Below are 26,335 nucleotides of genomic sequence, written 5' to 3'. Positions count from 1 at the left end.
AGCTATGAATCAAAAAAATTAACTTTTTTATTCCAGTATTATTTTAAATTTCCTAAAGTGATGACTGGAAAAACTAGGGAACAGAATAAAAATTATCAGGTCCCAGAACTAGCATAACAGAGAGAAATTATTCCCATTTCAGTGAATTTCTCAAAACATTGTTACACTCCTGACATTGTTCTGCCCTCTCCCGGGGTTCCTCCTCTCTGTGTGCTGGTGCTGCTGTGCCACCAGCAGAGTCATTACTACAGGAGTTGTGGCCACCTTAAGAGCATAACCTGGCAGCTGCCCAGCCACACTTACCAGGCCCAGCAATGCCTATTGCAATAGTTCTTCTTGGGAATCTGCAAAGCTTTCAGTTCAAAACTTCAGATGAGGCCATGGCTCAGCTGAGAACTGCAACACCTGATTCAGTGCTATTGAGTTAATTGCCTGTAAGCAAGACTGTTTACTCAAGGAAATAGCAAACCTCTGTGTTTACTGCTAGGATTAATGTGTGCTGTGAGGTTTTGAGGCCTCAGCAGTTAGTCCCTCGTTGTGCTGGTGGTGTCTTGGACAAGCAAGCACTGCTGATACTGCAGAAAGCCTGAGCAGCTGATGTTCCTGTCGTCCATGACAGTAAACTTCGGGGGTGAGTAAACCTCTTTTGTTCATACAGTGGTGTGCACTACACAGGCTTATTCACTGATAATGTAGACACAAGTTAAATATATTCTGCAAGGGCAGTACATACCGAGATGTTCTTGCTGACGTCCAGAGCCTAAAAACAAAAGGGAAATACATTGATAAGTAACAGGACAGCGAGACCATCTCACAGCATTTGCAACAGACTAGGCTCTGTTCTCAGCTCTGCACTGGAATGTACTCATAGCCTTGGTCGAGTCCTTTATTTCTTTTTAGACTCAGTCCCCCACATGTATGATAATCCTTTCTTTCTCCTTCCACCTCTCATCTCTTTTTTGTATATAAACTGCCAGTTTATGTGTATAGTACCTGGTAGCCTGGGCATGAGTGTAAGAGACAGAATTCCAATATAGAATTCTGTCCAGAATTCCGCATACAGAATTCCTACAGTACCTGCACTGTAGGAATAAACGGGGACTTTCACGTTCAGGGTACAAAATCCATTACTAAGTGTGTGATGTAACAAGAGATGATGAGGATTCAGGTTAAAGAGCATGAATCTTGGTTCTACGGTCCTGTGAAGGCATCAGAAGTTCCCACATACTTAAAATACTCTGGAAGCTGGCAGGACACAAGGCAGAGCATGGAGCACCTTTCAGGCCTCAGCCTTAATTTGGGTTCTGAAGTTCATTGAAGTGTTGGTGACCTATTTGCAGCTTAAGGGTGGAAATTTCATGAGGTCTTTCCCGTGAGAGACCTACTCCTTCCTCTTTCCTGTTTGCAGGGCTGGGAATACTCTGATTAGAGTCTCTGCTCTGGCATTTCAGCACTTCTGAATCCCACCGGAACATGAAAGTGCTGAGGCAGACACGAACAATGGGAAAGAAAGGGAGAGGAAAGCATTCATCCTCGTTCCCTTGGACTTCAGTGACACAGATTTGCTGAAACACATTCCCTGGAACATGCTTTGAGGACTGGAGCTAATTACATTATATGCTGCCAGTCTGGTAATAAGTGTGGCCAGCTAAGGATTGATCCACTAAAATTGTTATTAGTGGTAATGAATACTTGGTTTAATCTCACTAGCATCAGTAGTGGAGATACTTACGACTGAGTCCGCACATCAAGTTATTTGGAGTTGGTGAGGACTAAGCCCCATGCTGCTGTCTGCAGTACTCCTCTCCTCTGCACCAGTGATACGTTTGTGCCTTTCTTGGCAGAAAAACATAGTCCTTCTTCATTTAAGGTTGGGAGCAGAGAGACACAGACACCCCCCTAACCCTCGCTGGCCCAGTTCCACTTGGTAGCAGATGAGGTTGGCTTGCTCTCCTGGCACCTCACTTTCATCTGCCTGAGCAGAACTTCTCTCTGCTTCTCCCACGGGTCCCACTCAGTCAGGTTCCAAGCTTATCACTCACCTTTCTTACTGCAGGGTCCTTTGACAGAAAAGCCTGTCCCTCAGCCATACTCCCAGCTTCTCTAAACTCATTCTCCTTGTTGTTCCTATTGTTTGATGACTTCCTGAGCCCCATCATTGGCTGGCTCTTTCCTGATTCCAGATATCTCTCACTTCCTGCAATGAAATGCAAGGACTTATTTCTTAGCAGTGCCCTGCTAGGATGGCCTCTGGGCAGTGCTGGCAGCAAGTTATGACTTCAGATGGGATGAGAACCCTAAGTACTTAAAGACAGGATGATCCCAAAGGCTTTGACTCAATCCTGCAATTAAGTTGTTCTGTGTTTCACCAGCTATTAGATACAAGTTGAAATCCAAGGTTTGAAATAAACTGATCAGGCTCATTTAGTGAGCTGGTTCACATCTAACAGATTTTTCATCTGGCTTTATCATCAGTAGACTGAGCCCAGTGTTTCTCAGCCTTCTGGAAAAGCTGGTCTCTGGATCCAAGCTTTGCAGCTGGGGCTTATTTCCACTTGGTCTATAGAATAAGTCACCCTACAGGAATGTGTTCTGTGCCTACTTGAGAGAGTAGAAGACTAACAACAGGCATAAGGTTTTCCATCTTAGATCAAATCCTACCTTGTCTGGGGGGAGGGGGGCTCCATTAATGGTCCCATTCAGGCATGCTAATTTTCCAAAAGACCTATTTTATAATTCACTTGTCCTAATCTTTACAGCCACAGCTGCAAAGCAAAAACCCCCGATTCACACACATGAAGCAGCCAGTGTTAAAATCCTAGGTATAGACAGAGCATTTTAAATTGCTTCTCTTGAATTTCAGCTAGGTTTTAGTTCTACTAAAACCTTGCTATGTCTTTCTTTGGGAAAAGAAAGTGGCTGGTCAGCTTGTTTGCCAAGTGGTGGCAAACAGGAGGGCATGTTAGAGGTATTTGAACTCACCATTGCAGCTGCTCAGCTTCTCGGTGTTCGCTCCTATTTCTGGGATGATGGAAAGATCAGAAGGGTTTCCAGTCTGAACCAAGAGGCTGTGAGGTCTGCTCCTCCCAGCAAAATTTGTTTTCATGTCTTGATATGAGTTAATGAAGATACTGGCAGCTCCACAGGAGCAATGCTGCAGAACGTATTCCTGTATCAGATCAAAAGAAAGTATGCAGGCTTTCAGGCTGCAACAACCCAAGGTAATGGGTTGTGTGACACTACAGAGGAATTGTAAATATTCCAGCCCAGGGATGTCCACCCTTGTCGTAGGGCCACCAGAACCCAGACAAATTATTTAATTCTCTAAAATGCTGAACACCCTGTAGTTAGTAATACAGAGCTTTCATGGCTTCATTAGCATTTAACTTAAATTGCCTGATACTCAGCATCTTTTCAGTTTGTTTCCCAGAAGGAATTGAATATGAGTTTCTAAACAGAGAGCTGCTCAACTAAGGCATTAGTGTAAATAAACAGATCAGTTATAACAATGACTCATATTTAAAGATGTTATTTGTTTTGGAGCATGCACAGACAACAATATCTTGTATTTTTATTGATGGGATGCCAGTTTTCTTGTGTGCTACCAGTCAGATGGACTGTATGTGGTATTTCAGTCAGTGTACTTCTGCTGTTGCTGGTGGGGTGAGGAAGGGGAGATTTTCTACCTTGCATAACCCTGTTGCAGAAGAATTTAGTAGAGTAGGAAGGAAGGAGAGCTTTATCCAGCTGAAGCAGAAAGGGAACCAAACTTTTTACTGGTGTTGGAACCAGGACAGGCCAACACCAGTTTAGCAGCTCTGGAGACCCCCAAGCAACTGACAGTTTCAATGTCACTTCTCATCTGCATATGTTGTCACAGCAGTGTGCCACTTTGCATTATCAATACCTTTGGGAGACACTTAGCAAATCTGATGAAAGATGCTGGTTTTGGTCCATGGTATTATAGATTTCCCTGTAAAGAAAGGATGTGGAGCAGCAGTGTTCCCTTTGTGTTCCAGGATCATAGCCATCATTTGTGGTGATGTCTGTGCACCTCTCAAGATCAGCACTGCGAGCATTGGTTATCTACAGTCCTCATGACCAGCTCTTAATACCATGTTAACGCCATGTTTTGGGGGTGGTGTCTTCCCTAGCTGTGTCTGGGACATGGAAACCTTTCCATGCTCATAGTCTACATGGAGAGTGAATGTGGTTTGTAAAGGAGTCTTTGGACACCCTCCAAATTATGGATGGCAATCTTCATGTTTCATGGCCAGTGTTCCTCTTCAGTTCAGAGGGGCTATGACTGAAGAACAAAATGATGGAGATCTGCTCAAATATAGGAGATCCAGGCACCACAGGACACCTGAGAGTGTCCAGTTTTTTAGACCATGCTGCAAGCACTGAATGTTACATCTGAGAATCCAGTTCTCCACTGAACAGTATGAGACAAATGCATCTGAGAAGACACTGCTGAGAGACCTTCAGAAGTACCAAAAAGATCAAAGTTTCAAATATTTAAATGAAAGCACAGTGCCTTTCATTTCAGTGGGAGCTGGGGAGGGGGCACATGCACCAGATGATTTTGCAGCTTGGAAGAGTTACTTTGAGCAATGACTCACAGTTGTAAAGCTTCAGGAAATGTGTTAACAATTCCCAGGCTCTATGTAGGAGGCTGCATTCCTCTGAGTGTGAGAGATGGGTACATGAAAATGTCAAGCTACTCTGCTCTGCAACCTGACTCAGAACTTGGCTTTGACTTGGAGGAGGAGTCAGTCACCTACTGCAGATCCAGTCCCAGCAGGTGGGAGAGCAGCATCAGGGGAACAATGACGCTATCAGGAGAATAAAAGACTCACCCCAGCACAGCTGGGAAGAAATAGCTGAGTGTGATAAACCCTTTCTGTTCCTTTGGGGAGTGTTAAAATAAACAAAAAGGCGGGGAGGAAAAAATATGGAAATCTGGTATGATGACTGAAGAAGAGGTGGGGAAGAGCTTAATAAAATATGTAGAGGCTAAAAGATGCTGATGGAAATGCTAGGAAGACCCTGAAATTATTAGCAAATTTCAGTCAGATTTTCCAGCTAGCTCTGGCTGATAAAAATGACAAATGGGAGCACTGAAATCGTTTCATGTCAGAAATTCTTCATCTGGCAGCTCAGGAGCACAGGAATTGAAAAAAAGCCTGGAGCTGGGTCATGGTATTGCTGCTTCTCTTTCCCCTTGTGTCTGTTTTGACACAAAAATTGTGAAAAATTCTGGGATTTTGACGGTTTGAAAACAGAAGAAATGTCAGATGTTATAAATCAAAAAACAATTGCCAAGGACTTCAGTGGATCTTGTTTTGATAGCATTGAGGAGAGGAGATGTGTTCTTGGGAAGTTTACTGCTTAGAGAAGAAAAAGTTACTGACTTAGAGCAGGCCATTGCATGAGGTGAGAAGTGTGCTTTTTAACTCAAAAGAAGTAAGCACATTTGGGAAACAAAACTGAATAAGACCAGAAACTGAAGCCCAGCCTTAGGAAACTAAACCCATTGTGGTGGGTGAGGCCTCCCTGAAGACCAGAGTACCCAGCCCAGGTGGCTGTTGGATGTGGTAAATTGGCTTCTTCCCGCACACAGAACTTTCTGTTTGGGCCTTGAGTTTATTATTTAAGATGTATTACTCAATGGGAGATACTGTGGTGTCTGCTTACCTCTTTTATCTGACTCATCTTATGCTCTTTCTGCAAGCTGCACACTTGTTTTTGGAGACGCAGGTTGTGCTCCTGAAGCTGCCCAATCTTCTCAATCAGTTGGCAGATGTGTTCTAGGTATCCCAGACCAGATCCCAAGGCTTTGCTGTTACTTTGGTTCACCTGCAATGACAATGCATCTTGGACCATGAAGTAACAAGAGAGTAATTCTTACTAGGAGCTGGGAGTCTTGCACATGCCTTACAGTCATGTCCTGTGATAAAGTTAGGCTTCCTCTTGCAAGGTGCTTTGGTCTTACCACAGATTTGAGCTACAGCATTACTTGCTGAAGCTCTTTTCTGGATTACTCAGCAATTTCCACTGTCAGAGGGACTCTTCTGACTGATCACAGGCTGATACAGAGGAAAACCTCATGACAGCCTCTTTCTAGTTCTACCTCCCAGGCTGATTTTTGGTTTTTACTGGCATCAGAAGCCTTAGAAACAAATATGGTTTAACTGTATGCAATGGATGGCTGGGGCTAGTATGGCTCATTAGCCCACAGTCAGTGCAAGTCACACTTATGTGTACTGAAGCTGGGCTTAGCTCCTACCCAAAGGCATGTATCTGCAGGCTGCATTGATTTGCTGAGTTGTGATCAGCTTGGGGTACACTTTGTCTGCTGTATTCTGGCCCTCATCTCTGGTGTGTCTGTGAGAGAAAAGCACTCGAATAAAGCTGCCAAAGTGAAAGAACATCTTTCCACTAGTTTTTAGTAGATCCCAGCTTACATCCCTGCTGCTACTTTCTCAGTCTTGAAGAGATGCCTGAAGAAGTTTGCAGGAGCAACTTTGCTGTCTGGCTGTGGAAGGATAATCTCTACCACCGATTTCTCTTCACCCAGAACCTGACAGAGTCTCACTGCTGCTCATCCAAGGGCAACACTGGAGACAGAGAGTAATCCTATGGCAGAAGAAAAGCTATGATGCTTCCCAGCCTCCTGCTCTGCACCTCACCATTTCTGGTGCCAAGACCTCCCCAAGCACAGCGAGTGTCCTCCCCTGTGCCGTGCTCAGACTGTGTCGAACGTGCTGCTAACAAACACATGCAGGGACTCACTTCCACCTTGGCGCTGCCTGCTGATGTGCGTGTGATATCAGTGAGTAAAATAAGCCTCGATCTTTACAAAAGCAGTGCTCTAAGTTTATCTTACTTCAAAAAATAAGTTCCCTCTACAAAAGCAGGAAGCTTACTCTGTCTCCTTTCCCACAACAATCTACATTTTTGGGGAAATGCCAGCCCTGGGACTCTTCCTGTCTTTTCATTATGTCAGAAAGCTCATGGTGTGTTCAAAAATAATCAACATTAGGATTTACTTCTTTTTAAACAAATGATGATACAACATTATTTATAAACAGGTATTATTAAATCCAGATGCTTTTGTGTCTGAAGTTGGGACAGAGGTTGTTGACTCCAAGTCAAGCAGTCATTCATTTCATGACTTTTATTTTCTTCTCAAGCAGAGCCTGCAAGAAGTGGTGGCAAGACAAAAGTTACTCAGCCATAAAACTGAGTATTTACTGTGGCTGTGCAATGGGAAGGGGCACAGCCCCAGAACCCAAAGGGAGAACATAGCCTACGTGGTATCTGCTGGGAAAAGCTTGAATCAAAAGCACTATAACCAGCATATCTAAAAGCAGTTAGGGATTTGGGGGTGCCCAGCTTGAGAAGCATAATTTTCAGTAAGTACATGGGTATCAACTTCTGAAAATTCAGCCATTTTGAGCTGTCCCAAAATGAACAGTCATTTTTATACACTGTTCCAATAGACAGTCAGAAGTTCCTTATTACCCCAAAAATTTTAGGCTTTCTGCTACACTGTACCCTCTTTTTGCACATCTAGCCACTCCTCTTCCTTCCAGTATGCTACCGCATGACTGCTGACATGTCTGTACTGCCCTAAGGAGACACTGAGCCAAATCCAATGCATTATAGCTGTGGAAACACAAGGGGAGGCTACAAGGGACACATGAGGTCTTGGATGAAGTAAAACATTTGGCTCTAATTTAGATTGGAGTAAAAGAATTAAGCATTCGATGGTGGCGTCTTTCATTTAGAGACCCTCTTTTTGCTCCATTTGTCCTGTGCTTAATATTGTACAGTCCTGCTTCATGTCTGTGGCTGCTGGGTTTGTAGGGCAAAATGGGTAGGGGGAGGAGAGAAAAAGGTCCTGCTTTTCCATGCTCTGTGTCTAGAGCTGAAGGCTCTGGAAAGCAAAGGTGTGTTTGGAACGAGCATGGAAAAAACCTGGCTTTTAGCAAAAGTTAGAGAGAATTTCTAACTCCTGAAAGTAAATACAGGTGCCCAGAAAATCAGAGGGAAAAGGTGCAGAGTAGTTGTTCCAGGTCTTGGGGCAAGGTAGAACTACCTGTGTAAAGGACCTAAACCAGACTGAAGGTTGGACTCAATATGCTGAAGATCCCTGTTTCACAGTCAGACTTCAGAGGCTGCTTAGGGCAGTTTGGGCTACTTAATCACAAATAATTCTGCATTTTACTGAAGTGATCTCAGAAAGCACAAATCAGGCAGAGCCGCCAGTGCTTGCACATTTCTGCAGGGCCAGCCTCCTGTGTGGTCAGAATGCAATGGTGAAAACTTTTAGGCATGTACTTCACCCTGCCACAGGGGTGTTTAGCATTAGGATTGCTCAGATATGGCAAGTGTTCCATACAGAATATTTGTGTAATTTAGCTGGTTGCCCCCAAAACAATTGCACAGAGAGAGTCTCTCTAGGAACCCTTCAAAGACTTGGTTTTTTCATAGACTGGAAATACCTAAAGACCCCTAGCTATATTTTGGTGATGCCAAGTGCAGCACAGACTCTGGTCTGTCATACTCTGGTCTGTCATATTCTGGTCTAAATATTTTCTTCTCAGCATCTGAGACAGTTTTATGCAAGTAGTGAAGAGTCAACAGCCTCAAAGAAAGTGCAAACTTTTTCCAGGATGTCTCTTCCATTCTCTGTCCTCCCTGAAGCTTCATGACTGAAATTTGTCCTACTTTCCACATGGTAATTGTCAAATAGTGTTGGAACAAAAGCTGTGTGCCCATTTTTGAGATGATGAAGCCTATGAAGAAGGAAAAATATCTTGCCTACTTTTGTGTAAGATGAAGATGTGGGGGATCATAAAGACACAATTCATGTATCACATGGTTAAAGCTTCTGTAGAAAAGCAAGAATGTAATATATAAATACGTGCCAGATTTTGCTTTTAGGCACGAGACTGAGCCAGACCCTTATCTGGAAGAAACAGAGTTAAAGGCTTCCAGTTATGCTATGCTGAGTTACTCACAGGTTTTTTGACCCTGAGGAGTTAAGATGAACTACACTGACTGTACACCTGTGCAACCAAAGAGGGATCTCTGCCCTTGTCAGTGCTCACCTCACTAAGTTTTGGGCACAGGTTTTCAGTATGTATGTCCTTGGCAATAAATCATGACAGTTGTGCAGGCCCACAGATTTCTTAGGAACCTTAAAAATACAGGATCAGCATCTGCACTGGGGACTTTGGCTTATCTAGAGCCCTCTAGTCAATATTTTGACTGGCATAAATTACATCTTTTCCTCTGTGGCTACACAGCTCACAGAGGTGGGAGCCTGTCCTCTTGTCTCTGGGGAATATTGTTCTTACTGCAGCATCTGATCACTACAAAGATTTGAAGATCAGTGGGAGCTGTAAGAATGAAAGTTGCTTTCAAGTCTCTTTTGATGCATAATCAAAATCTGCATGTCTGAGCATCTGGTCAGCACTTTGTCCAGCCTCATTTCAGCCACTGTTACTTGGATGCATGTAATGTGCTTTTCTACGATCGGGCTCAATGGAGAACTGTCCTGGGCTGGACCTGGCAGCAGGAGCTGAAGATGACAGGCAGTTTGCAGGGGAAGCTTTTCTTTGTTCAGAAAAATGCTCACTGATGTATCTTGCATTGCCTTAGGTTTCTGTGCTTCACACAATGCTCTTCACTTTTCTTGTGCATAGTTTTGGGTTATACTAGGCTGCATCCTGCCATCCATCCCTCACTGTGAGCATGGCTGGTACAGGCAGCACGGTCACTATGCCACCCAAAAGGGAACAACGTAATTTCAACCCTCCCATCCTGGGCCCAGAGCAACCAATTAGTGACGCCACGGGCTGAGTGGGAAGCATTTGTCACTGGTAGTTGACAGCACCGAAAGGCTTGTGAATAACAGGAAAGATGCTGTGTATTTCTGATGTCTCCACCCTGTTGTCCAGGAGGGGCTGTGCTTGCTGATAGCTTCTGGTTTCCTCTGAGCAGCACGCACCAGCTAGGGAGCTGACCATCTCAGGTAGCCCTATCCTTCCCAGGAACTGTACCACTCTGTAGAAAAACATTTTGACTGCTTTGGTTCAGGATAAGTAGCACTGCATGAATAATGATCTTTTTTCACTTATTGCTGACAGTGCTCCCATCCTTTTTCTTCTAGGAGTATGGGCTGGGCTGACTTTAAATGTAAACTTTATGGAGCATGAGGAAGTGTTTGTAAAGCAAAAGCATCAAAAGCTATGTATCTTCAAACTCCAAGCTTAAAAGGAAGTGCTTTTATTTATGCTTCAAAGTTCTTTTTCTTGTTGTTTGACAGCTTCCATTTTCTTTCATCTTTCAAAATGTAGGCAAATTTCAAAATAATGACAGTTCAAAACAAAAGATCAGAAAGCTTTGTCTAAAAATGCTGCACTGAAATGATTTGATGTATATTTTCAGTCAAAGCCATTCACCAACTGAATCCAAGTGGTCAAAACATTTGGTCATTTCCAGTCTCTCTTTTTCAGCATTTTCCTTCCTGTTCTCTTGGAAGTGGCCTCAGCAGTGAGGGATGGTCAGGAGGACATCAAGGGACAACTTCATCTAGAGACTGAATCCTTGTTTGGCTGTGGTGAGCCAGTAAGCACAGTTGGCACTGCCACAGCCAGCTGAGCTGGGGAAACTCAACTGTTCTTCTGTTACTTGAAAGTTCCCAATTCCATCAATAGAACTGAGGAAGATGGTGTCGCCTATAACTAAATAATGCTCTCACTGAGCATTATTAATTACAATTAATGCTCTCACTGAGCATTATTAATTATAAGCCAGTGTAAGCACTTTTGCATTTCTATCAACATTAATTTAATGCAGGAATTGATTTGATGGAGCAATTTGGTTTGCCATGTTCTTGCCAAGCAGGGTGGGAGTACAATGTGCTGGCCTGCTTTCTTTCAGGCAACAGTGATTAATTTCCAGGGATATGTTAGTCCCTCAGAAGACAACAGGCCATAGCAGAGATTGGTTTCTAAGTACCATTTTGTGTCTTGGACAGACAAATGAGAAAACCACAGAGAAAGCCTGGAGCAGATCCTCAGATGGGATGAACTGAGATGCATCTGTCAGCTGTATGGTCAGAAGATCACCTGGACCTCACTTCTGAACAGGTCTCTGTTGTACAACAGTGAGGACAGGTCAGCCTGGTGTAAGTTTGGTGAGGGCAGAAGACTGCATCTGCCAGAGGCTGTCCTGGTGCTCTGAGGCACACAGTGCAGCAGCTGCTGCAGGGCTGTGCAGCAGCCCGTGGGCATTTCTTGTTCCAGTCAACTTCTGTGCTACCTGGCATCCCAGTAGTTTGAGGAGTGCTGCTCTTGAGATACATCAGCCTGGGGGTGTGCTGTGAAGAGGGGCAAACTTCCCCAGCATCTAGGTCACAGCTGTGTTTACACAGCTCAAAAAACAAAGAAAAGTGCTCTAGGGCACAGGGCTTTAGCACTCGCCAGTGAGGATATTAAAAACGAGGGGAGATAAGCCACCAAGAGCTTAATTTCCTCTTCAGCTTCTTTCTAATTTATTCTCTTGTTTATTTAAATGCTTTGCTTTGGTAAACTGAGGCTCCTTTTCACTAAGGATTTAAAGGAATTTCACAGGCATACTGAGCTGTCAGACAAGACCAAATCTGGGTACAAGCTCTCCAGAGTGCAACAGAAAATTTAGGTAACTTTTTATGAAGTCTCCTTATGGTCAGATTCTGCTGCTCTCATGTTTTCTTGAACTCTCTGCCAAATGGCCAGATCTGTTTGGGATCTGTGCAAAATAGACATCTGTCTTCTGCCATGTGTGAGATAGCTCTGGGGAGGAAAACACTGCTCAGATGGCTTGTGTGTTGCTTGTACTGCTTTGATACACAATGTTAACAGAGATGAGACATCTCTGACCTTCCTCACTGCTCAAGAGGTTTTGGCATGCTGCAAAGGAAGTCCAGCGCCCGATTGTTCAGGGCAGTGAGGTCATGGTTAAATGATTTGCAGAGCACACATCACTTGTTACTTGGCTTCCTCCCACCCATCTCCAATTCCAATTCATCACTATTACCACAATGAACACCCCCCAAAAAAATCACCGCTAGGCACCATTTGATACTTTGTGTATTTGTGACCCTTTTCACCTAGTCTACCTTTCTCCTTTTTCCTTCCCTTTGCTCATGGGGCTTTTTGGTCTGTCTCTCTGTAAAGAATCAGCTCCTCACTGAGATCTTTATTTGCTGGTTCCTGGAACCCACTGCAGTAATCTGTCCTCACTTCAGCAGCTTCAGGCTGGGGGAATGAGGCAGCATGAGGCTTCAGGCAAAGAACTGGAGGGAGCACTTACCAGCACCTGCTATGGGAGAAGGTGCACAGAAGGGCTTTTTATTCTCTTGTCAGTGGCACAAGGTACCCAGCAAGGGGAAAGAGGGAGTAAGGAGTGAGACAACCTGCTGAAATTAGGTCTTTGCAGTTTGGTCCATCACAGCTATGCTGGCAAATTAAAATGGCATCTCCAACTCCAGTCTGACAAAAATCTGAATTTGTGAATTAGCTCCCTGCTCGTAGATTATTTGAGACAGTTGACTCAACAGGGCACAAAAGGCCTGGGCAGAAATTAATTAACCCTTTGACAAGTTCTTTCCAATTTCAGTGCCCCAAAAGCAAGCCAACTATTCTCAGAGACAGGAATAACCTGGTCTGGAAAATAAACGTATGTTCTGAGCCCTACCCTATGTATCAGAGGATGATGACTTACCCTCATAATCTTCATTTTGAGACAAGAATCAAGTCCATCCTCTCATCTAGAGCTTTTAGAAACACCAGATCTCAATGAGTAATTTTTCATCCTTACCCAGACCTGATATTCACAAATTAATTCAGAATTTTACTGGAATGAAAAGAAACCTTAAAAATCAATTTCCATTTTTTACTGCTTACAAGTTTCAGGGGAGATATTCTAAACTCATTCAGATGTGTGTCTAATTTGTGACAAACAGGACTTGAACACTGACTGGGGTGTTTGGACAGGCATAGATTTTAGATTCAGTTCAGGTGTTTCTCACCTCACTCAGCCTACAGCATTCATCCATGTATTCATCCAGACTGTCGCTTGTGGGGTACTTCTTCAGCTGATGTTCATGGATCTGAAGATCTTGCATGCTGCCAAAATTCTCTGGAAAATTGTCAGCAATTGTCTTTGGCTCTTCTACAGGACCTGGGGTGGAAAGAGCTCTTTCCCTAGAAAGGTCCATCTCTGCTGTAGGTTCCTTTTCTGAAGACTGCTTGTCATCCTGGTGAAAATGATCATCAGGACTTTCTTCCTGAGGGTCATTGAAGTCTTCAAGGGAAGCTGTAGGATCTTGCACAGCATTTGCCTCCTGACTATAGTAATCAGCTTGCTTTTTGCTCCCTGGATCTTGCAGACTAACTTTTCTGGCATGTTCTTTACATGTTATCATTAACTGATGGTCAATTTCTGGAGAAGAAGAGGTGCTAAGCACACCTGAGTCACAAAATGAGTCTCTGCTGTGAAGCACAAAGCTCTTCTCTGAGCCCGTCGGAGTTGATGGAGAATTAGCACCGCTTGGCAACTCAACCCCCGAGTCCTCAGATTCAAATTTGGAGAATCTGTGGAGCCTGCACTTGGACTCGAAGGCGCTGAGGTCAGGTAGGGTGGCTACATAGTCAGTGCTTGCCGGGCCGTCCGCACAGTCTGGATCTGCTGGCGTGGCCGCTGCATCTGGACTTCCCAAGCAGTCTGGTGGGACACTGGCACCGGGAAGATGGGACTCCTCTGTGCAGGCTGTGTCAGCTGGAGCCTCTGGGATTAACCCTGGGTTTTGAATTCCTTCATTGCTCAATATCTTCATGTGTGTTAAAACAACTTTGTCCTCAGCAGGTGGGCTCTTCTTACCTGCTGAAAAGAAAACAAGTAGAAGGTCACAGGAGGCAACAAAACTCCGTGTCTAATGCATCCCCTGAGGGATGTGGAATGTAAAACTGCCTATACCAAGGTGGTAGAGAGGGACAGCCCTAATTTGTTTTTCTTGAGCTATATGAAGCTTTCTTGTGGGCTTTGCTGCAACAAAAGGCTTGTGTTTCATAGCCTCAGAGTCCTCCAGGGGGGCTCATAAAAGCACAATTCCGATTTGATAGATGGGTAGAAAACATATGTAGGCAGGTAACTTTTTAGTAATTATCTGCATATAGATGGAGAGATGTACACGTTCTTTCGGCCTGATAAACATTAATTTAAGGCTCAAATTATTTTTTCCAATTAAATGTATTCTGAACCAGCAGAAAAAAAGAGTATAATGCAATCACTCTTCCCAGAGGCTTAAGTGAATTTTGGGTTGCAATGAGCAATTTGAAAACTTTTTGGTATTTTCTGCTCACATGCACGTGACAAAAATCAAGTTCTGATTAGAAAAGCAAGTGTAAAAAGCGCTGTAGATCTTTTTCACTCCCTGAATGGTTTTAGCTATGAAGTAATGTCTTAAGTGAGCTCCTACCTTATTTGTAAGACAAAAGAGATGGGGGCAGCCTTGCTCAAGAGCTTTTACACACAGACAAAGAAGACTTGTTTTCAAGTCACAATTATTTTACACAGTAATGTGATAGAACAGTCTCTGTATGAAAGGCAGATCTTCAGGGGTCAAAGATCTGCTCCTAGGTTTTTCTTACTGTTTTTCTGAATATAATATTTCATAGTGCAAACATTTGGATCACGATGGCATGAGAGCCAGTGTGAAAGTTCTGCATCTACCTTTTAGCAAACTGCAAATCTCAGCTCCAAATACGTATGTTTGTGGATTTGGAACCAAGAATTGATGCAGAACAAAACTTCACTTTCCCTGGTATCTTTTCCCTTAGTGCCCAACCCAGAGTGCCTCAGAGGGCTACAACGCATACACTTTCCTGGATGTCTTACTTTCTACTTCATTCCCCTCTCCTCTTTCTTTTTGCCTGAATCAGGCCAGCATCAGCTTCACAAACTCACTGCCAATAATGTAAATGTCCCTAGGTGGGCAGGAAAGCCTGGGATCCTCCCCACCAGCAGTGGCTCAGGGAGAGCTGTGCTATGCAGTTCTCCCTTGTGGTAACTCAGAAGCTCCCTGTTTCAGAAATAACCCATCTTTACCTCCTCCAGCTTGCTTTCTGCAAAGTACTTAGATAAGGAAGACTTTTACTCATTAAGGCCAAGCTAACTCTTACATGGAAAATTTTCTACTTTATTTGAATTCTCTTCATTTGATATTGAGAATTTCCTGGCATACCACTGAAACAAGTCCTTTGCTGTTCATAGACACCCACTGATTTAATTTTTTACACTGGATTTTTATGAAGGGCAGTCAGTGATAAATAATCTGATGGACTTCTTGTGGTACGTAATGCTAATACTTCTTATATAAGATTTGTTTATCATATACAGAATTGCACTGCCTCCCTTAGCAGGATTCACAGCCATCTCCCAGTGCAAAGAGCCATCTTTGGGACTGTCAGTGCCAGACCTCAGCAACACAACACCGGCATGTTGCTATGATGAGGGACAAGAAGAAGACATTACCCAGGAAAGCTCATCAGGAGCTGCCTATGCAGGGCTCTGTTGTTATTCTTTCACTTTCGGGATATGTATGAGGGACCCTGACAAGGAACAGGGTGACTGGTTTGCAGCTTCACATATGGCAAAATATCAACTCTAAGAGGGAGCTGGGTGCCAGGTCTTGGAAGGAGGAGGTGGAAATGAATCACTTTGATTTGGAGTCAAGAGGATCTACCTGCTCAGCTGCAAACACCTCTTGGCAGCCAGACACAAAACATATCTGCATGAAAAAGATAAGGCTTACACGCTCTTCTGATGGCATCACTACACCAGCTGGCCAACAAAACCACCGAGAGTCATGAGGAGAGCAGTTGCATTCCTGCAATTACTTTTAAGAACAAACCATATGGCTGTCACTCTTACTGGGAATTACTGTATGCAATGATAGTTCTTTCCCACAGACTGATTGTTCTCACGTATTAATCATGCCATGCTTTCCTTTGACTGGAGATTCTCACTTCTTTCAATCTGCCCCTGTTTTTTTCTTGCTTAACTGGTTTTACCCTGGCCTACACAAATATTGCTTTGTCTAAAATCAGGAAGCAGCATATTAAAATGAGGTCTTGCTACTTACAGAAGGAGATGTCAGATCCTTTACTGCATATCTTTTAGGACTACAAAATCTGCAATATGAACAAGAAGGTTTGGCTGGAGTTGAAAGAATAGAAAATAACATGGTCTTTGACCCTCTGTGGGATGGCTACCTTGATGCCAACAACAGTTCTTTGCTCTCCCCTTACTGTGGTCACTAGCAACATGTTTTACAAAAATTTTTATCTGTCCTAGGCTGCAAACCATTGCTCTCAGCACTGTCAGGTCCTGCAAACCACAGAGCATTTCTGATTTATTCTTCCAACGCCCTGTGATGAGGGAAAGTGTTATCATCCCCCTACCACAAGACCAAAATACTGGCAAAGGACAACAGGATTTTGCAGCACACTTTGTCACCTCATCTTCATTCATTCAATAATACTTTCCCGTGGTCAGTGAGGTCATCTGTGCTACAGTAGAAAGATCTCCAGTGATTAAGTCAGTGACCTGAAACTCAAGTTATTCTTGCTGCACCTCACTGACAGAACAGTCTCTCTTCTTCCTCTCTGTTAACTGGATTATAGAATCTAAACCATGGGGCTTCCAAGAAGCAGATTGTTCCTGCTACAGATCTCGAAAGAGGCATACAAAACCACTCAGCTCTTTCAAGCATATTACTAACAAACACCAGAATAGTGCAATTAAAGCTCATCTGTGTAATTGAGGGAAAAAAAAAAAAAAAAAAAAAAAAAAAAAAAAGAAGCTCTCCAGACCCTCAGCTGCTATAAATTAACTCATTTCCAGGGCCCTTAACAGAACTGTGTCAGCTACTTTTGGCTGGGGGCTTGGCCTGTAAGTGCTTTGTTCAGCAATACCAGGGGCCCTGAGTAAAGCAAGCAAGCAAGGAAGGGAGATAACTCCTGCCTGGCGCTGGAGGGAGTGTGCTGCAGGGGTAGGGCTGCAAAAAACCCTGCACAAGGGCTTCTGAAAGGAGGTGTGAAGAACTCCAGAGAGCTGAATGGTGGCATTAACAATGGTAAGATCTATTTACTGGTGCTGGAAGTCAGCCAGGTTTAACACTGCTGCTCCTGGGAATTCAGTCAAGATTTTTGTTGTTGTTGTTTGTTTCTCGTCCCCTGGACCGGTTTTCCACACCCCTCTGAGGTGGGGGTAGGATAGCAAATGCTGTAGTTTTTAGTAAGCTGGTGTGGCAGCCAGGGAAGGAGTAGAGTTTTGTGTGCATGCTTCAGAATCAGTACAGGTTCCTGAAGCATATTCAACATGTGTGCCCAGGCCAAACACTGTCTCAGGGTAGCTTGTGCTACTTGCCTAGTAGCCCTTTCAAAGAGTTATATGGCTCTGTAATCACCCTAGAGGTATACAGGATTCCCTGGATTGAAATATATGCCTGTAGCTGGTGGTAAGTGATGATGTGTAGCCTTGGGAAGCTGGGTTTCCTGTGCCTTTAAAGCAGGAGAATCAGACTACACCCCAACTCACAAGGAGGTGGTGACGCTGAACTACCTAATACCTGAGGGTAATTGGTAGGGAGTGAAAGGAGCAGACATGTCCCACCTAAGTCTCCAGAACTTCGCTCTGCATCGTTTGCATTACTTTCTAGGATGTTTCTATGTTGCAGTTAGCATAGCCTAATAGAGAAACTTAAATCTTTCGAAGGTAAATACCCTCCCAATCATCTCCTGTCCTAAGGCTTCACTTTCTTGGGACGTTAAAGTCCAAGTTATTTTACTAGTTGCACAATAACTAGCAGCTGCCAGGACTCAGCCTGGTGTATTAGTACAGAGATCACTGACCAGGAGAAGGAGGGCAGATACATAAATATAAAATTGCTTTCAAGAAATTTCTTTATCCCAAGTAAGTTGGATGCATGAGATTAATTCAAACAACTGCCCAGGAAAAACGTCTTTGCATTTCCAATCCTGCTCAAGTCCAATTCTGGCAAAAGCTCCCACCTTTCTAGTAAACCAAATCAAAGCCTATATCCAGATCCCTGTGCTCCAAAGTACAGAAACCCATGTCTGATTTTTTTCTTTTTGGCGTCTATGCCTGTGACTCAAAGTTGTGTTTCACTGGCAATTCCTTCAGTGCAGGACCTGTTAAGCTTTGCTACATCCCTGAGAGGGTCCGTGGTCTCTGATGCACTGACTTAAGTATCATAGCACGTGGTTTTCTGATGTATGCAACAAATGGAAGCACTGGTGGACAGGAAGAGGCCAGGCTGGCAGTGGAATGAGTGCTGCTACTGGCAGTAGGGAGCCACACCATACCAGCACTGCCCTTTGCTGCTCTCTTCCTTTCCAGTCTCCACCCACCTGTTGTCTCAAAATGTTCATCCTGATTTTTAGGCTACTTGGCATGGGGAGAATCTCTGTTAACGTGACACAACTGGAGCCAAAAAAGCTTTGCTTTTCTCCATCCACCACCGTCTAACAAAGGATAGCAGAGGTAGAGCCATGGCAGCCTTCTTCTTGTCTCTAGAACTGCTCCAAGGTCCATGTGCACAGTGAACCCATCCATAGTGGGTGGTGATGGCAGGCCTGTACAGCATGAACAGCCCAGAGATACTCAGTGAATCTCTTCCTCTCCCTGCTACCGTGTGCCACGCATGCCACAAGACATGCAACATCCTACACGCTGCAGTTCATAAGGCCAGTACTTTCCAACTTTACTGTGCCACCAAAAATAAAGGGTATAACCAATGGCTTGGGCTCTTGGAGTAGCAGGGACTTAGCACAGCTGCCCTGCAAAGGAGGACCAAAGTCAAGCCACAGCACTCCTACTATTCTCCTTAGCCCTGAGTACAGGAGTAAGGTGCACATGCAAAGTGCCAGAAAAGGTTTTTCGGCATCCTGTAGAGGACACAGCCTGCCTAGTAACTCCTCTCTGGCTCCAGCTGTGCCAAGGATGAAACTCTGCCACGCAGGACTGGTTCTGTGATGGGGCTGTGGCCTCCAAGTAACAGACTAAGGGACGATTGTCGCCTTTTGAAGAATCATTAGATAGCACTGACTAGTGCCCTGGAGTCAGACCCCTGACCTAGAAATGAAAGGCCGCCTCTCCCTTCAGTCCTTGCATTCCCTCGTTTTCCTTCCTTCCCGTACAAAAAGACTCCCTTAGTTTTGTCACTGTGCCACATTCTCTAGCACTGCTGTCAGGACGGCTCTGGTGGTATTTCCCTTTCATTTCGAAGAGGTGGGTTTTTTTTCTTACCAATGATGAGGTCTCAATTTCCCAGCATTTAAGAGAGAAGGGGTCACTTCCTTTCTGAAACAATAGGCATTTTTTGCTGATGACTTTTCCCTCACGTGTGCTGAAGGGTGGGGTCGGGCGCTGGGGCCGTGCTGGCACCTCCTGAGGAGCCCCCACGTAGGGCCTGCGGGAGCCGTGTCACCTCCCCGGCTGGGGAAGAGCTGTCCCTAGCACAGCCCTGTGGGCTCAGGCAGGCGTTGCACGGACAGGACCTCGGTGCTCGCAAGTATTGAATTACTCTTACGCTTCCAAAAACCCCAAACCAACCCAACAAACAAAGTCCCCACCCCAAAAAACCAGTAACCACTACGAACTGACCCTCTGTGAGCAAAATCTATCTCCACACAGCTTTGCCATGGATTTCCACGGGGTGGGGATCACCCGACTACCTGGTGCTTTACTGGACTGTTGATCCCAGTCCTGGCAATGGCAGAGGTGCCACTTGTCACCAAAAGTCTGCAAACTATCTGCCTTCCCCAATGCTTTTCAAGCAGCGTGTTGAGTGTGCTGCTGGATCTTGGGCTGCCCAATCTGAGCAAGGCTTCTCCTAAATATTAAGGATAACCACAAACTGAAAAATTTATACAGAAAGCTTATCGCAGGGTCTGTTGTCTTCAGTGCGCCAGTTACAACTTCCACCTACAACAGCAGAAACTTGTGAAGGCATGAAAACCACTGTCAGAGGAAAGGTCGGGTTTTCGTTGTTTTATTTTATTTGGTTTGCTTGTTGTTTTGGGGCTTTTTTTACTGAAGTTGTGACTAAAAAATTCACATTTGCAAGGGAACGTGCTGCCATGTCATAACAGTATTTGCAGGATAGATCCGATTCTCTAAACTTCAATTTTTCCAGCTGGAGAAGTGAATTGCACATGGATTTCATGAGTGTACATATACAATTCAATTTGCTCAAAATGTTGCATGCAAAGGAATAGTTATGACAAAGCTGAGATTTCAGATAGTCCTTGAACGAAAAGCACCAAGTACTTAGATCCTTTGGCTCCAAGGTGGTCTCTAGTCTCAATGTTAGTTAAGGATCGTAGTTTGGTAATATAATGTGACCAGAAATCTTATAGGTCCCCACAGGTGCAGCTGGTAATGATAAATCTATATAAAGTAGATGCCGAGAGAAAGATAACAGGGTTCAAGGACTCTCACTGAGACTCTCTGAGGAGACATTCACTGCTTTAGTATCTGTGTTTTAGAAAAGCGGAGCTAATTATAGCTTTTTTCAAGCTTTTGAGGAGGAATGAGAGGGAGATTGATTGATTGTTTACTGATTGATATAGTTGGGTGAACTAAAGAGGAAATGGATTTCCAAGTAGAGAGGCCACTTGACACTTTTACAGCTTGCTCCTATTCATTCCAAGTGACCTGTGAAGTTTTTGAAACCAAGCGACAGGTCTGATAGATTAGTGACCTCTGGCAGAAAGTCCCGGGGCACAGCAGGTCCCCTCAGACCACCTGGTTTATCAGTTACTTGTGTAGGCTGGCAGTCACCAGTTTTCAGACGAACACCTGACCCTGTGCACTGCACCAGCTAAAGCGCCGCTCCCACTCGTTTCTGCAACTTACTTCTTTGTATCTATGACCCGGTGGGAAAACCTGGCCAGGGATAATTTTGGTGCACAAGGATTAGTGCCTAAATCCTCCCTACTCTGCAATGTAACCGGTCCTGAGGGCTGGGGGAGGGAAGAGGTTCAGCCGCTACAATCACCTATGGGTCTTATTTGTGAAATTTTTGTCAGGGAGATGACAGCTGCCGCTAAAGACCTGCAAATCCTTCTTGGAAATTCCCATGTGTTCTCCAAGAGAAAGGTTCAAAACCTTAAATAAAGGAAATAGTGCTTTGATGAGCAGCCCTATATAACAGCAAAAGATTATTCAGCTCACAACTCAGTGATATGTCTGAGCAGAAAATTAAAACAATAGAAACAAATATATCACACATTGGCAAAAACTGTCTAATTTAAATCTTTTCCTTGTACATCTGATCTGCAGGCTGCCTCATCACAGAGGATTATTCAACCAGAAATTAACTAAGAGCCAGGAGGCCCTTTGCAAGGATGGAACGTGCCCCCCAGGGTTGACAGGTATGTAGTAATTCAGGTTTTATTGCCTATATAAGCTTGGATAAACAACTGTTCAATAGCCCCAAAGACCAAGGCCATTTAGACATCAGTGCTTCAACTGAAGCCGCAGGAGCTCGAGAATGGCTTAAGAGCGACCTTTCTAATACCATTCTTCATGACAGTCATTGCTGTCCCTTGGTAAAACCCTGGAGAGCTGCTTCTGCTCAAAAAAGGTAGCACTGGACAGACATAACCATGCTCTGGCATGTATGAAATCTTTTATAGTTGCAGTGAGAACAAGAGCCAAGAATGCTATTTCTGAATAGAGATGGCGTCCGAATCAGGACACACATAATATTTGGTGTCTTTTTCCTAGCTGAAGTGATTGGAGAGTGATGTTGCTGTTTCTTATTTGGATAAATTCTAGCTGAACCTCTTTTTGATCCCTCAGTGTTTTGTAGGATAACTCTGCCACCCCACCAAAGTTTTCACCTACCCTATTAACAATACTGCTGTGTCTGGGTGGTGAGGGACACTTCCATGTGGAAAAGCAATTCCCCTTTCACCTCCTAACCCTGCCATCAGGTTTGCAGTATATATCTTGGAGGAAACAAGTTCATGGTCAAATTACATCCAGGGCAAAAAGGAGCAGTTTCTACCATACTTCAAAACACTCCTCAAACACCCTCCACATCTTACGGGGATGCTGGCATGTTCTTGCAGCAGCATTGCTCTCGAGCCCTTTGTGTCATTGGGTAGCAGTTTCCAGACAGAACCCAGGCAGAGCAACGTGCTTCAGCAGCCTTGCTGCTGCTGGGGCACCTCACAGAGGCTCCAGCTCACACGGAGCTCTAAGTAGCTGCCCCAGACTAGGACAGCTGGGAAGCACAATCCAACCAGAGAGTACCTGAGTGTCTCCAAGAATGTGTCATTTCTGATAACTCCATGGGAACAATTGCTGCAACAGTCCAAAAGAAGCAGGAGTTTGGCATAAGGATGGAAAGTCAGGACCCCAGGAGGTATCACCACCCCAAACGCACGGGTTTGCAACATTTTTACCATCCTGTTGTTGCACTGCAAACTACATTTACGCTCTGACAAACTCTGACTGTAACCACCTCCATGCCAAGCAAACCGGCCCAGTGCAGCCATGCCAATGAGACAGAACCTGCCGATCTCGTTTACAGCTGCCACAAGCCAAGCTGAGGGGTATGCAGGGATGTTAAGAGAATTCTGCTACGTGGGGCTTGTGACCTCAACGCCTGCACCTCTGGCTAAGGTATAAAATATAGTGGCTCCATTATGCCTGGAAAAGGCATAACGAGGACCACATAATTTGTTTGCACAACTGGCTTAAAGAGTTATAGGTGATCAGCTGCAGGACTAGAGCTGCTTTTCTTGCCAGGGTCACCTCATCTGCACAGGCGGGAGCAAGTAAAACACTTCGAACCCGTGACAGTCCCTGTTGGATGGGGATACACACTGCCTAGAAAGCGAGCCGATGTCCGTGGCCCGCGCCGTGACGGGCGGACGGCAGCCCCGAGCCGCCTCACGGAGCCGCGCGGTGCCGGGAGCAGCCGCTCCGGTGGGTGCCGGTCCCTCGGCAGCACGGACCGCTCGGAGCCACAGTGCTCCCGCCTGCCCTGCTCCTCTCTCCCAAGCGTTGCCACGCTTACCAAAGCGAAATAAGCCCGTTTTAAGAGGAAATGAAACCGGTTCCTTAAGCGCGATCTTCGTCCCCGCCGGCTCCGGGGCAGGGGCTGATGGGCCGAGGGCTGGAGCAGGAGGGGACGCGCCTGGGACGGCCTTACCTGCGAGGGGACAGAGGCAGCCGGAGAGCAGCGAGCGCAGCATGGGGCTGGGCCGGCAGCGGCGCGGGGCCCGGGAGCAGGGCGGGCCGGGATGGGCTTGTCCTAAGTATCGTCCGCGCTGCCACTGAGGGGAAGGAAGGGGGTGGCGGGGGTGCGGGTTTGGGGAGGTGTTGGCAGCCGCCGGCTGACCCGGGGGGACGGCCGACTCACCTCTCTTCCAGGGCGCTCCCAGGGTGAAGCTCCGATGCCAGCTGAACATCCCGGCGGCAGCAGCCGCCCTCAGGGGCGGGCGGGGCACTGGGGCGGGGGTGCCATCGCTGCCGACCCTCCCCGAGTTGCTGCGCGGCCCCCGGCGGGCGGGTGAGAGGGCCCGGGCTAGGGCATGGCGGGGCAGCGCGGAGCGGGCAGCGCTGCCGGCGCGGAGGCTGCGGAGCGGCGGGCGGGCGCCCGGCCAGCAGTGACTTATAAAGGGAGCAGCCCAGAAGAATGTATCTCCTGTGGCTGATAAGCCGAGATGACTGGAGGGGTTTGAACTACCTTTGCAACCCCCGGAGGAGGGAGGGAGAGAGAGGGAAAAAAAGGACAGCAGAGAAGAAATAGAAAAATATTTCAGTACTTGCATAATATCAATAAACAACTCCCCTCTCCAGTGGCAGGGAAGGCTGGAATGTTTAGGGTGGGGAGGAGAGAGAGTAAAAGAGTACAGTGGGTTTGTTGGGCTTTGGTTTTTTTTTCTTTTCAGGTTTTTTCTTGTTCTTTATTTAAATTTTATGTTATGTGTTCATAATGGAAAACTGCCTTGGTTATCACTGGTGCTGCAGGCTATGGGTAAGAGGGGTGAGAAAGAAGTGTCAGGACTCTGCTGGGCGCAAGCTCCCATGGGCAGATTTGCACTGTCTCTATACTGGAGTGAACTCCAAACATGCCCGCCAGGCATCCCAAGTGTTCTGGGATGCCCTGGGCATGGTTGAGCCCACTGGAGTGTTGTCTTGGGAAACGTGTGGGAAATTACTCCTAAGTTCCCAACAACAAGAAGCCCCAAAACCTATACAGAGTCTCTGCTTGCTAAGAGAGCACCAGTCCCTGCATTGCTCCCCCATCCAGACTTCTGCTGACATGAGCACTCTCAGGATTGAAAATGTGCTGCTCCACCGGTTAAACCGGCCTAATTCCATGGACTTCAGCTGTCCATAGGATCAGTGGCCTCAAGGAGATCACAGAATGGTGCTACAAATGCCATGAAAAAGTGAGTGAGAGGGGAGCTGTCAGGGGAGATCAGTCTAGTTGCCCCATTACTTTGCAGGTGCTAGCCTGCAGTCCTGTGCCTCTGTAGCACGCACTTCAGGACAAGTATCAACTAAAGTGAGGTCACTTTTTGCTGTATCAGTCACTGGAGTTTGCTGACTGGAGCCAGCCACAATTCAAAGGTAGGGTATCTAATTTGCCCCTTTTTCCACCACATTGCACTTGTATTTAATTATTAATTGCTCCCAAATTTGTGTCATTGACCAAAAGGCATCTTTTCTCCTCAGGCGTGGAGGATTTTACTGCACTCCCCTTACTTCCTACTGCAGTGAGATAGAGTTTTTGGGGGCTGCATCTGATTCTCTTCAAACACTCCAGGAACCCACAGTGCACCCAGCACCTATTCCTCCTTTTCTGGGAAACCAAAGAATGTGGTTTGCTATGTGGACAGAGCCAAGTTTTCTATGCTCTTTGGGCTGGTGAGAAGGAAAGCTGTAGGCTCTCTTGGGAGAGGAGGTCCCTGTTTCCAGCACTGAGACAGTGCTGTGGTTAGTGCTGTGTGCTTGATGTCTGACATGCTGCCATGCTTGGCCCGTGCAACCAGCTCGGGCTCCCCTCTCAGCTCCCAGCTGCAGAGGGCAGACTTAAATTATTAGAGCAGCAGAGAGCAGTTACAGATGCCTCAGCATGAATGCAATAGCACAGCCAAAGGAATTCTGGGGGCAAAGCCTCTCACCTTCAGCTCTGCTGCCCATACACCATTTCACTCTCCTTTCTTTCTGCCATTGAGTTCCATTGTTTTGTACACTGCTGAGCACACTCCTATACTACCTTTTTTTCATAACTAGTTTGGAGAAGGAAAAAAGCTGCAATGCTGATGTTTGTAAATAACTTCAGCCCAAAGTGTTTTGAAAAGTATCTCATTTGTAATAAGCAAAGTGTATGATGCTGTCAGAAATTGAAGTTCCTAAGGCGTCTCAAGCTGGCTCTTTCTAAGCTTGGTTTATTCCCTTGTGTTCAACAAATGCTTGAGGCCAACAGAAATGACTGTGTTACCAAATATAATAAATAAAACAACCCACTGACAGAAAGCTTTTGAACAAGACAAGTACTCTAGCTGTGGGCTAGGGCAAAAATCGAATGAAAATAGCTGGCAGGGGGCACAAGACTTCAATGCTCTAGGTACTCTCTCAAGAGGGTGTGTTTGTGTGTATGAAACTGACAATTAAATTGGAAATGCCCTGTGTTGACACAATATATGACAATATTCAGAGTCTAGAGGGCTCCACAAAGCTGTTGTTAGTTGTTGCATATGATTATTTTTGTCTACACTTGGAGAGTTTTAGTACATAAAATACATAAAACACAGCATAACTGTGTTTTATGTATTTTTTCAACTCAGGTTTATTTGCTATATTATCATCAAGATGTTATACTTGAATAGCTTAGCACTGAATCAGAAAAAAGCATTAACATGCTTAGGACTTTTATGCCAGTGTAAATGTATGTACCCAAAGGGAGATTTTACCATTTTGTGCTTGTATTATGAACAGCAGTGAAACCTTCTGAAGGGTGGACATCACCAATTCCAGCCCTCACCAAAAACAGCCCACAGGCATGAAACAAAGTGATGCTTGGTTTTGGTGTCCAAGCTTGAAAAAAGTGCAGAAAAGGGAAACTGATTATTATTGTGCTTTTGTCTAAGCCTTGTGAACACCCTTGACATGGGAAAGATCATGTTCCCTGTGTATATTGAAACAGTTGCTGCTGCAGTACAAGAAG

The 26,335-nt window shown here is 45.3% G+C and overlaps 1 protein-coding gene across 1 annotated transcript in view; it reads right to left on the bottom strand.

Moving 5' to 3' along the window:
- Positions 1–26,335, bottom strand: part of LOC132329609 (uncharacterized) — a 52,348-nt gene that overhangs the window by 7,393 nt on the left and 18,620 nt on the right. Inside the window, exons 2-7 of the mRNA XM_059850805.1 lie at positions 23,519–23,845; positions 13,088–13,941; positions 5,698–5,859; positions 2,983–3,169; positions 2,043–2,197; positions 734–760 (exon numbers count right to left, since the gene is read on the bottom strand). Of these exons, the coding sequence (XP_059706788.1) occupies positions 734–760; positions 2,043–2,197; positions 2,983–3,169; positions 5,698–5,859; positions 13,088–13,941; positions 23,519–23,845 (1,712 nt within the window). The remainder of the gene's footprint in view (positions 1–733; positions 761–2,042; positions 2,198–2,982; positions 3,170–5,697; positions 5,860–13,087; positions 13,942–23,518; positions 23,846–26,335) is intronic.

Source organism: Haemorhous mexicanus, chromosome 7 (assembly GCF_027477595.1).
Source record: "Haemorhous mexicanus isolate bHaeMex1 chromosome 7, bHaeMex1.pri, whole genome shotgun sequence".
Classification (NCBI taxonomy): Eukaryota; Metazoa; Chordata; class Aves; order Passeriformes; family Fringillidae; genus Haemorhous; species Haemorhous mexicanus.
This window is presented reverse-complemented; position numbering and strand designations above follow the sequence as displayed.